We start from the raw sequence: 12,557 nt of genomic DNA on the forward strand, positions 1-12,557 counted from the left end.
GAGCTGCAGCTGATGCCCAGCGGAAGCATGTCTAGCACCTGGCAGTCCATCCTTTGGGTCCTGGTTAGGGACGTGACTTCCCAAGTTTTCTCTGCCCTACTGCAAATTCATATGACCTTTCCAACTTTAGCTATGTCAAAGGATCAGCTCCCTTTGATACCTGGCTAGTGTTGGAGGCACATGGTTGGGAACATTCTTAAGCCCCCCCATGGAAAGCAGTAAATATATCATGTAAAACAATGGCTGTCAGAAACACTTTGAAGTGGATGATGAATGCAAACTTTCTATGAGAAGTTCAGTGCAAGATCCCAGCCGTAGCTGCTGATGCTTTGGGTGAAGGGATTAGAATGGAACATGGTCTGAATCAGTGGTGGGAACGGCAAACAAGCTTTTCCCATGAAGCAAGGTGTCTTGACTCATGTCAGAGTGCACTTGCTGTTGAGTAAGGGGCATGCATTCCTATTATAGACCAAGGAGGCAGGAAGCCCGTGTCCTTTTGAAGATGTACTGTGAATGTCAATCTGAGTGTTCTCAACTTGGTTATGAGAGAGAGAGAGAGAGAGAGAGAGAGAGAGAGAGAGAGAGAGAGAGAGAGAGATGCTGAGACTGAGAGATACTTCTGTGCCTTGATGTTTGGGGTCCAAAAGAACTATGAGAATCTGAAAGGTTTTCAAACTCTCTAAAGATGATGTCTACCAATATGTTGTCAGAAAGCCCTTAAACAAAGAAGGTAAGAAGCCCAAGACCAAAGCACCTGAGAGTCAGTGTCTTGTTACTCCATGTGTCCTGTGACACAAATACTGACCTAATACTCTGAAGAAAAAACACACTAAGGAAAATAAGGTGGAGGCTACAGAATATGATAAACTTTTTGTGAAAAGAAGGAGGAAAGAAAAACATGGGGGATGCCGAGAGATGTAGGCTGTCCTTCGCAGAGGGCTTCTGCGTCTGAGTCCAATCAATAATAAGTCTTTAAGAGTAAAAAAAAAAGGGGGGTGGTGGTGGAGAGATGGCTGCTCTTCCAGAGGACCCAGGTTCAATTCTCAGCACCCATATGGCAGCTCACAACTTCTGTAAGTCCAATTCCAGAGCATCTGACACCCTCCCATAGACATACATGCAGGCAAAACTCCAATGCCCACAAAATTAAAATAGGTAAGTTTTTTTTAAGTAACAAATAAATAATCAGATACTGAATATAAAAAAGGGGTATAGTGATATTTTGAGGGCTCTGAGGCATTGGAAAGTGGCTGCATTAACCAAGATGGTGGTGAAGTCACATGATCTTCACATCTTCATGATGCTACTAAACAAGATGGCGCTATGTCACGAGATTGTCTCCATTTTAATGACATCCCTAACAAAGATGTCACATGGTTGTCTCTATCTTTATGGTGTCATCAGTCAAGATGGTGACAATCTACATGCTACTTTTTGCTTATAGTGAACTCAGTTCCATAATAAACTGAGCCCATCCCCCATCTGAATGGTTGCTATGGGAGAGTCCACTGTGGGTGGTACCACCTTTGAGCAGGTGGCCTGGGTTGTATAAGAAAAGCAGGCTCAGCAAGCCTGTAAGCAGCACTCTTTCATGGCTTCCGCTTCAGTTCCTGCCCTCAGTTTCCTGCCTTGAGTCCCTACAGTGGCTTCGCTTCGTGATGGACTATAAGACAGAAACTGAAATAAATCCTTTCTTTTACAAACTGCGTTTGGTCATGGTGTTTATCACATAAGTAGAAACCAAATTAATATCAAAATCAATTTGTTAAATTTATATTACTAATTTAATAGCTTTACGTGACACTTTTATTAAGTTAGAAAAGCAGCTGCCTGGGGTCATGTGGTCTAACCACACACCAAGTGACTATTTTCCTCCCACCCCCCACCATAGATTCAAGGTTTTCCAGTACCCGGGGAGATCTCTGCATTGCTCAATCTCTCCTTAGTTGGGGCAGGAAGGGTTATGTTGAATAAATTTGGGAAGTCTCTGGGCTGGCCAGAAGGATTGGTTTCCTCTATCTGGGAGAATATATTTCCTTTCTTTGTTTTTCTTGCTGCTTGTTTTGTTCTGGTTAGTTCTCATTCTGATCCTTAATCCTTAAATGCTCAATATTCCATCCCTAAGGAGGAAATTTTTACATACCTTGGAGGCATGACCCCTCCCTCTTTCACTCTTGAACACCAGCTAGAATTCCCAACTACTAAGGAAATACTTTGCTCTCCCCAACAGCATTTCTCACTCCTGGCCTGCGCACAGACTTGCTTGGGCCCTTTTCTGCACTGCCATAAAAACGTTTCGTAATGGAATAGTTATTGATCCAAGAGTGAGTTCACCTTTGGGAGTCACTGCAACACAGAAGGGGACACTTATCTCCCAAAGAAGGGGAATCCAAACACTCTCCCAGATGGGTTTTAGAAACAAAGAATATTTTCAGTCAGTCTCACACAAAAGAGCACAAAAGCAAAAGTATCTTGCCAAGGCAATTCTTTTTTGTAAAAAGGGTTGTAAAGAATAAAAATGAAGCTAGTAACACACCAGGGAGCCTGCCTTTTATCTCCGACATAGGCAAGGTTTCTCAGTCTCAGTAATTGGTACAATAGATGAGGAGCATGCAAATGGATGGAATTAGAAAACACTATCCTGAGGTAACCCAGACCCCAAAAAATGAATATGGTATGTACTCACTCATAAGTGGATACTAGCCATAAACAAAGGACATTAAGCCTATAGTCCATGATCCTAGAGAAGCTAAGTAATAAAGTGAACCCACAGAAAAATATATATAGACCCACCTGGGAATCGGAAACAGACAAGATCACCTGACAAAATTGGGACCATGGGGGTGGGGGTGGGTAAAAGGAAGGGGAGAAGGGAAGGGTTGAGGAGAACTTGACAGGATAGTCAAGATGGAGGAAAGACAGATATGACACCAAGGAAAGAAATATCTTGATTGAGGGAGCCATTATGGGGTTAGCAAGAAACCTGGCTCTAGAAAAATTCTCAGGAATCTGCAAGGATGACCCCAGCTAAGACCCTAAGCAATAGAGAGGGTACCTGAACTGGCCTTGCCCTATAGTTAGACTGCTGATTATTTTAAATATCACCATAGAACCTTCATCTAACAAAGATGGAAACAGAGGGAGAGAACCACATTGGAGCACTAGACTGAGCTCCCAAGGTCCAGTTGAAGAATGGAAGAAGCGAGAGTATGAGCAATGAGGTCAAGACCATGAGTCACTGAGACATTCACCCACTGAGACAGTTTGCCTGAGCTAATGGGAGCTCACCAACTCCAACTGGACTGGGAGTGAACGAGCATGGGATCAAACTAGTCCCTTTGAATGTGGTTGACAGTTGGGGCAGACTGAGGGGCCACTGATAGTGGCATTGGGATTTGTCTCTAATGCATGTACTGGCTTTTTGGGATCCTATTGTCTTTGGATGTATACTTTGCTCAACCTAGATGTAGAAGGGAGGGCCTTGGACTTGCCACAGGACAGGGTGCCTTGTCCTCTCTTAGGATTGGAGGGGGAAGGGGTGGGAATTTGGATTGGTATTTTTTTTAAGTAATAAAATAAAAAAAGGTAATAAATAAAATCAGCTTCCAACAACTACTTGTATATAAAATAAAAATGAGAAACATTTAGCATGTCTAAATATATGTACAAATAAGCAAAAAAGCAAAGCTACTATAACACTCAGTTCTGTGACTGATCATGAGGTTATAACTCATCTGTATCTTCTTTCCTCTAATATTCATTTGCATTTGTCCCGTTTTCACACAGAACCTCAAAGAAAATTGTACCTGATGGAGCCACCCAAACTTACATTCCTAAGGAGTCCAAATCATTCTGCCCATTTTTGGTTGCTGTAGTTCTTAACCTTTACCCTGGACACTGAAGTACCAAAGAGCACACTAAATAAGCTTCTGGATTGCACAACTGGACCTTGTATTCACTGTGTAGCAACTGTTTAATTTCCTCTTGGTAATTAGGACCAACAACTGAAACCAGTGACATAACTTTTCTTTTTTTTATTATTTTTAAACATTTATTTATTTATGATGTATACAATATTCTGTCTGTGTGTATGCCTGCAGGCCAGAAGAGGGCACCAGACCTCATTACAGATGGTTGTGAGCCACCATGTGGTTGCTGGGAATTGAACTCAGGACCTTTGGAAGAGCAGGCAATGCTCTTAACCTCTGAGCCATCTCTCCAGCCCGACATAACTTTTCTTGACACAGGGTCTTTCTATGCAGCCCTGGTTGGTCTGAATTTGCTATTGTAGACCAGGCTTGCCTCAAATGCACGGAGACCCTCTGTCTCAGAGTGCTGATATTAAAGGTGTATGCAACCATGGCAGGTTGAATTTTCAAATCCCCTTCATTGGCAGGAGTCCCAAATGTCTAAAATGTTTGTCCTTCCATGTTGTGCCTTTTGGTAGGAAACATCTAGTTCCTTTGGGAGTAATATTTCCAAACTAGGGCCAAAGTTGCTGAGCCATGAAGTAAAACTTTTCAGTCAGTTGTAATACTGAGTAGCTACTCCCATTTACACCTCTTGATTTTAGGAATAAATTCTATGAAAGAGACAGTACTACATGATGTTCTCTAGCTTCAAGTATATGTTACACTTTTAAAAAAATCTTCAGTTGGTCCCCCACTGGGATCACAATTGACTACTTAGTCAATTGACTCTTAACTTCTAAATGTTTATATGACTAGAACTAGACTGCTGGAATAGTCTAGTAAATTTATCCATTAATAATTTTCCTTTATTACAATTCTCCATTCCTATAGCTCCCTCAACCTCCAATCCATACACTCCTTTCAATTCTTTTGCACTGTGATGGTTACCTCACATGCTACACAAACGTACCACACACAACTGAGCTTTATTTTTCAACTCAAGAATAGTTTTATGAGCCAGGGTCTGAATTCTATAGCCCAGGCTGGTCTTGAGCTGGCAGCAACCCTCCGGCCCCAGCTTTTAGTCCTTTGATAATAGATGTGAACATACAAGCCAGGGACTAGCTCAAGCTTTATTCCCTTCCATTCGGAAAATCTGCTGGACCTTTAACCCTCCCCTGCCCACAGGCCATGTGGGTTGCAATGAGGTTTTTATTTTTATTTGGTCTCTTGAGACAGTGTTTCTCTGTGTAAGTCCTTACTGTCCTGGAACTAGCTCTTGTAGACCAGGTTGGCCTCGACCTCAAAAGACCCACTTGTGTGCCACCACTGCCTGGTGACTTTTAAAATATTTTTTTATTTACATAACAGATGCAGTGTCCTCTTCCACTCTTACATCTCCATTCAGAAAGAGGCAGGCCTCCCATAAATTGAGCAAAGCATGGCACATCAAGTTGAGGCAGGACGGAGTTCATCCCCTTGCATCAAGGCTGAGCAAGGTACTCCAGCATGGGGAACAGACTTACAAAAGCCAGCCAAACACCAGGGACAGGTCCTGACCTCACTGCTAGGAGCCTAACAATGAGACCAAGCTGTCACACACATGCAGAGGGCCTAGGAGGTTCACTACCTGCTGTGAACTTCTAACCTTTAAGCCCGTGTTGGCTCAACCTAGATGCTCTTTTCTTCCTTAAATGCAATTCCTACCCAGCTTTAGGACACGATGCAAGGCCATTAACACTAGGGAGAACTGCCTGAGACAGCACGTCAAGAGAGGTGACTGCTTCCTATTAGACAAGATGTTCAGAGACAGTGGCAATTCACCAGCTGGTCTTTTCAGTTGTCAGAGCAGGGGAGCTAATTTTGCACAAAAGATGGCTGCCAGCCAATTTAGTAGGACCCCGGAATCAGGGTGGAACATCCCCTCACTTTCCTATACCTACTATGAGATGTCAACAGGGAAAATCTTTAAGCGGTACTGCCTCAAAGAAGAAAAACCACACAAAGTACTACTTAGGCTTGTTTTCTAACTAAACTTTTATTAAATTTCTTTGTTGTTCAAGGCTGGAACGAACCATCAAAGTCTGATCAGCTTTAAGTGATGGATAGAATAAAAACCACAGAAGACTACTAGATAATCCGTGAAGACTTGCAGATAAATGACAAGACAGACAAAACGAGAACAAAAAGGGCGGTCTTGTGGAGAACTATTGTTTATTAAAATTACTAGAAAGGAATAGAAACTTCTAAGGATTGAGACTATCATAAATGCTCACCAAATACTCAAGGTAAATCCCAATTCCTGGTGGTTGTCAGTCTCTTCTCTGGGGAAACTGAGGAAAGAAATTGTACCAGAAGTGGAGGTGGGTGGCTGAGAAGAAGGGTAGAGATGGTTGTCTGCAAAGTTCATCTGTCGAGTATGGAAGAAGTTTTTTTTTCAATTTTAGTTTGAAAAAAACTCCATTGTGAAAAGTGAGTTATGAAGAGTGCTCTTTATTTGAAACCTCCACAACACAGATGCCAATCTTGTCTTGCATTGAATCATTAGCTGTGCACATCAACACATTCCAAGCACAAATTAAGAAATGCAAACAGAACAAAAAAATATATATATATATAATTTTTCCCCTATCCAAAGGTTTCAAGTCTCAATGCAGCAAATCCTTCTGAACACAGAATCTGAGGAGCACACTGTTCAGTTGGGACAAACAGGTCCCTGCAAAGGCTACTGCCTTCTTAACACAGGGGTGGGGATCATGGACGGCATGGAAAAGAGAAAGGCAAGAGAATGAGAAAGGAACAGGTATGCACTAGGGAAGATGGGCAGCTGGGACACACACATGGTGAGTTGGTGAATTTCATTTATTGGATTTTGACATTTTCTTTCTGGATCTTTTTAAATCCCCCCTCCCCAAGTCCAACAATGGTAGAAAACCCCACAGAAGTAGGCAGGGCCTTATTAGGCCAGCCCAAAGCCTTCAGAGCACTCCTGGATGGCCAACAGTAGCATGTGGCGGAGCTTCTCAAAGCTCTCATAGGCAGGCAGGTCCAGTTGATTAAAACTAAAAGGACAGAAAGATTAGTTCATGAGAAAAGACAAATGAATCCCAGTGCTACCAACCTATTCCTCTCTGAGCAAGAGTCAATCTATTCCCCTGCTTCTCGCTGACTCTCCCATTTTTTCCTCCAGCCTGATGTAATGTAATCTGGCTTCAATACTGGCCATTGGCAATATAAACTTCAACTGGCCTTACCAACAGGATCAAGTATAATGCACTGGAGAAGAGATAGCTGGGAGACACATAAATGAGTTGGTAAATTTCATTTATTCATTTAAATTTATTTTTACCTTGAAAAAAAAAAGACGGAGTGTTTTGATTGAATGTATGTGTTTGTGCACACGGGCACACTGATGTCAGGAGAGCACCAGAGCACTGAAAACTGGAGTTACAGATGATTACAAGCCTTCATGTGGGTGCTGGGAACTGAGCCTGAGTCTTCTGCAAAAGCAGTACATGATCTCACCTGCTGAGCGATCTCTCCAGTCCCTCATCTATTAAGTTTTTAACTTTTTCTATTACTTTGGAGACAGGGTCTTGTGTATCCCAGGTTAGCCTCAAACTCACTATGACCATTAACTTCTGATCTGCCTGCCTCCACCTCCCAAGGCTACTACACCTAATTTATGTGGTGTGAGGAACAGAACTACATTCATGGGTATACTAGCAAGTACTCTAAACAACAGAACTACATCTCCAATCATAACATTTTCTAAGAAACAAATATCTTTTTAATTTTTCATTTATTTACATTCTGAACACATATTCCCTTCCTCATCTCCCTCCTGTTCCCTCCCCCCATCCACTCCTCTGTTTCTGTTCAGAAAGGAGCAGGCCTTTCTGAAACAAATAGACATTTCAACAAAGCACAGTATATCAAGTTGAGGTAGGACTAAATTCCCTGCTTTGTATCAATACTGTGCTAGGGAGCCTGTATGGGGATAGGTTCCCAACAGTCAGCTCAAGCATTAGGGAAAGGTCCTCAACCCATTGCTAGGAGTCCCACAAATAGACCAAGCTACACAACTGTCACACGTATGTAGAAGTCCTAGGTTAGTCCTGTGCAGGCTCCCTAGCTGTGGGTCCAGAGTCTGACAGCTCCCATGAGCCCAGGTAAGTTGAGAAACAAATGCCTCTAAGGAAGTATTCAGGGTCATTGCTGATATATGTGTGTGGGTATATGCATGTTAGTACAAGCGCCTGTAAAGTCCAGAAGAGGACATTTGGGGTAGTTGGAGTCACAGAGGTTGCAAACTGTCCTGTGGGTGCTAGGAACTAAATTTGGGTCCTCTGAGAAAAAGCAGTAAAAGTTATTAATCACTGAGTCAACGATCCAGCCCCTGTTCAGCCATTGCTTGTTTCAATCAGGTTAACTCTTTTGGAATAAACCATGATTACCTAAAGTGCTGTTTATTTCCCAATGTCTTCCCAGCCACTATTCTTGTGTTTAACCCATCTGCTCGCTTCAACCTCTTCCACAGACCCAACAAACTGAGAGGTTTCTAAAGTCTAATGGACCAGGCAATACTTGTCTCTAGAAGTTCATCAAGTCTACAAACTCAATATAATCACTGAAAAGGAAAACCAGTCTTTTTCTTACCACGTGTGAGCTGAAGGCAGGCGATCTGTGGATCTGTCATCTCGATGAATCTGAAACTTCTGGATGCCATTCATGCCTTCAAGGGCAGCAAACCCTTGCAGGGGCACCTTGGAAGTGCCCGTGACAAACTGGAGAAACTTGGCACGGTCTGCTTGGTCAAAGGAACGCAATGCTCTCCAGAACCACTGGATCTGTAAAAGAGACATACAAAAACCCAATGTTAGAAAGACAGCTTGTAAACCAGGTAGTGGTGGTGCACACCTTTAGTTTCAGCGCTTAGGAGGCAGAGGCAGGCGGATCTCTATGAGTTCGAGGCCAGTGTGGCCAACTCCAAGACAGCCTGGTCTGTTAAAAAGAGAAACCCTGGTTTGGAAAACAAAAACAAAACAACACTGAAAGGGAGGGAGAGGGAGAAGGGGAGGCGGAGAGAGAGAAATATTAGGTAAATCCCTTTTAGTAAGTTTCAGTTCCTTCACAGGATGGGTAAGAATATCAACTGATAATATGCTCCAGAAGAACAGAGGCATAGGCATACTGTCATTCATAAGCCAGCACTGATTAGTGTAAAAAGAAAATATGAGGATACCTCTGCCAGCAGCAGCTCACCTGAATAGAGTTGGACTGGTACTTGTGGTACTCAGTGTTAGATTTTAGATCATCAATGTCGATGGTGGGCAGCCCTGATATGAGCAGCTCTAGTTCCTGCTCAGTAAAGATGGAAATGAGGCGCTTTGGAATGATTTCATAGAAGCCTTCCAAGAAGGCTGCCAGCTGTTTGCGGATGGCTCCTGGTAAGAGAATGAAAAAAATAACATGGATTGTAAACTCATACAATTTAATAGAGATAGAGAGCCTCAATTTGACACCTAATATTGACAGATCTGCCTGCCTCACCTACCACTGTTTCCAGGACCCTATATGATAATAGTTGAAGTATTTTGGTCAAGTGTTCTGACTCCTTTTGTACAAGGCATTTGTGGCTTTGTCATAGGAACTAAGAACAAAAAATGTGAAATAAATAAATGGCCGACCTCTTTCCTTGAACAAGCCGAGATCTATCTAAAGGACACTTTTCCTACCTGTCATTCTCATCTGGCACACCAGGTGTACATATTCCTTCTTATTCTCCTCTGTTACCAAGATGTTAGCTCCATTGGGTTTGAGGTCACGAACTTCACACACTCCAAACTCTTGAACCTAGAAATTCAAGACACCAATCATATATATCATGTTTGGCCTGGGCTGCAACTAACACTGAGGTACAAGAACACACTCTAACTCCTTGCCATGTCTTAGACAGGGAGATGAGGTATATCCATAGCTGCCATTTTTCACTATTCATTAGCTTTGAGCTCTTCTACATAGGAAAAAGCTGAAAAACAGGATGAAGAAAATTTGTCTATGGCCCTAAACAAGTGATGAAAGGGTACCTCTGTCTAATTTTTTTTCTATAATGAGCTGGTTTTAGGAATGAATTATGTATTGAAACATTTGCGGGGGGGTGGGGGGTGGAGGGGGGGTGGGATGCAAAGGTCAATGACCAGTATCTTCTATCCTGTTCCACCTTACTTTCTGAGAAGTGTCTCACGAGGCTCACTTATTTAGCTATGGTCAGCTGTTTCAGAGATCTATCCTCCAGTGCTGGGGTTACAGATGTAAGCTGCTATGCCTAGCCACTCCTGGAATACTTTTTTCTTATCCCTCCAATATTTTCTTTTCTTTTCTTTCTGGTTTTGAGACAGGGAGGGAGGGAGAGTGCTCGGTATAAAGAGTGTTTGGTGTTCACTCTTCCAGGACTCAAGCTTTGTTCACAAACCTATAACTCCAGTTCCATGGAATCCAGTGCCTATTTCTGGCCTCTGTGCATCTGAACACATGTGGCATATACACACAAATAAAACTATTTCATGTGTGTATGAACATAGGTAAGTGTGAAGAGACTAGGGGATGATATTATCTGTTTGTCTATTTATTCCTGAGACAAAGTCTCTCCCTGGAATTAGACTGGTATCCAATTTATCCCCAATGATCCTCTTGTGTGTTGCACCTTCCTACACACACCAAGTTCCAAGCACTCAATCTTGGCCATACCTGGGTTTCTTAAATGGGTGAGACCTGAACGCAGGCCCTAAGGCTTGCAAAACAAGTGCTCTTTACCCACTGGGCCAGCTCTCTTCTGTTCTAGGACTCCCCCCCACCCCCTCGAGACAGGGTTTCTCTGTAAGTTTTGGTGCCTGTCCTGTAACTAGCTCAGGCTGGCCTAAAACTCGGAGATCCACCTGCCTCTGCCTCCCAAGTGCTGAAATTAAAGACGTGCGCCACCATTGCCCAGCTTAGAACATTTTTAAAAGGAGAAACTAGGATTGGATTATTTTACCAATTCTATTTCTGTTTATGTCTCTGCTTGACAAAATCAAAGCACTTCCTCAGAACTGTTGAGGCTCAGAGTCAGTTCCAAAGTGATTCCCAAAACCTACCTCAGTGCTAAAGGTGAGGTCATAGCCCAATGTAGAGACATCATTTTCCAGCAGATAAACTAAACCCTGGTAGAAGTGATAGTCTTCACTCTCCATATCTGTATACCTAGAAAAATGCCATTAAATAGGGTCATGCTTGGTGGAGGCAGATAGAACGAGGAGATAAGGAACTGAGTCCTAGGGCTAAGGGCAGTCTAAAAACTTCCAGAATCTCACCTGACAGACTTGCCCAAGATGTGTTTGTAGAAGGACCGTGTAAAGTAGCACTCCAGAAGGCGGTTGTCATATACAGCTTTGGCTACAATGCGTCCAACAAACTTGAAGTAGCTGAGGTGGTTGGGGTTACAATGGGAAGATGGATTGATCGTGTAGGTGACCCGGTCACCAGGTGAGGTACGGAACAAGGCATACATAGGGTTGAACATCTCTCGAGAGATGATCATGTACCACTCTCGCAGGAGCCCCCCAGCATCCTGCCCTTCTTCTCCTTCAAACACTATATACCTGCATAAAAGAGCAGCAACAAGAGAACTGTGCAGAAAGCCAGGACAGATCTGACCATTCATGTAGCATCGTGTAAGCAAGAAAGATTCTGTGAATCTGACTTTGAGAGTGTGCACTGTCAGATGAATAAGTGAACAGAGTACCAGGAGAGCTCTGTAAAAACAGATCATGGTTTTAATGTCTCATCAGCTACTCTGATACTTAGTGTTGTAAACTGCTAATTTCTTCTAGGTGGCTTCATAATCCAGTTACTTGACAGGGGTACTCATATACATGGTACATCCCATCCCAGGGTTACCATCTTATCAGCAGGCAGATTCCTATTCCTAGCCTAACAATGGTACAAGTTCTCATCGCAAAAAAGCATATCCTTATAAACATTAAAGACATCCTTGTCTGCCTAGGAGTTCCTAAGTAACCCAAGGGATAGCAAGTAGGCCATGTTCAAAAGTAGGAAGACTGCTCAATTAACATTATCTAAGTCAGAAGAATGCTATTGAGTTTTGTAACTACTGGCCCTAGATTTGAGGCCACATTAGGCCACTATTACCATATAGAAAGAGCTCCCTGTCCCAAGCCATCTTTCTCTCCCAAGTTCTTACAATCGATTCTTCATTTCTTCAGGAGATTTGCGATGCAGTTCCCGATAGGAGTCTTCAAATACATGGTCACGGCGAACATGCACTGCCATGTCTTCTTTCCGGAGCCCTTCGTCCAAACGTTCCAGCTCTTGGCGGAAATATCTGGGGATAAAGAAAAGCGGGATTGGGGTTGGCAGAGCAAACAAATTTGTTTAGAAAGAAAACTCAATGACACCCTTTGATCTTTGTAACCTACACACCTGGAAGTATATAATAGTTGGGAGAGAGATCATTTATTAGGAATTTATTTTTTTCCCTATTTCTACTGAATAAGGGATCATAGAGACTATTACACTAGATTTCTGCAACAAACAAGGAAACACATTTACATGTACAGGAAGAAGAGGAGTAGGGATGACAAAGAG

At 42.7% G+C, this 12,557-nt stretch overlaps 1 protein-coding gene across 13 annotated transcripts in view; it reads right to left on the reverse strand.

Moving 5' to 3' along the window:
- Positions 1–6,384: 6,384 nt before the first annotated feature.
- Huwe1 (HECT, UBA and WWE domain containing E3 ubiquitin protein ligase 1) overlaps positions 6,385–12,557 on the reverse strand; it is a 132,879-nt gene continuing 126,706 nt past the window's right edge. For all 13 annotated transcript variants that reach the window (XM_048441621.3, XM_087902734.1, XM_085684809.1 and 10 more), the window contains 7 exons: positions 12,154–12,294; positions 11,264–11,551; positions 11,048–11,153; positions 9,650–9,767; positions 9,177–9,358; positions 8,571–8,761; positions 6,385–6,973 (listed from right to left, as the gene is read on the reverse strand). In XM_048441621.3, the coding sequence (XP_048297578.1) occupies positions 6,871–6,973; positions 8,571–8,761; positions 9,177–9,358; positions 9,650–9,767; positions 11,048–11,153; positions 11,264–11,551; positions 12,154–12,294 (1,129 nt within the window). In that variant the 3' untranslated portion in view covers positions 6,385–6,870. The remainder of the gene's footprint in view (positions 6,974–8,570; positions 8,762–9,176; positions 9,359–9,649; positions 9,768–11,047; positions 11,154–11,263; positions 11,552–12,153; positions 12,295–12,557) is intronic.

Source organism: Myodes glareolus, chromosome X (assembly GCF_982192425.1).
Source record: "Myodes glareolus chromosome X, mMyoGla1.1, whole genome shotgun sequence".
Taxonomy (NCBI): Eukaryota; Metazoa; Chordata; class Mammalia; order Rodentia; family Cricetidae; genus Myodes; species Myodes glareolus.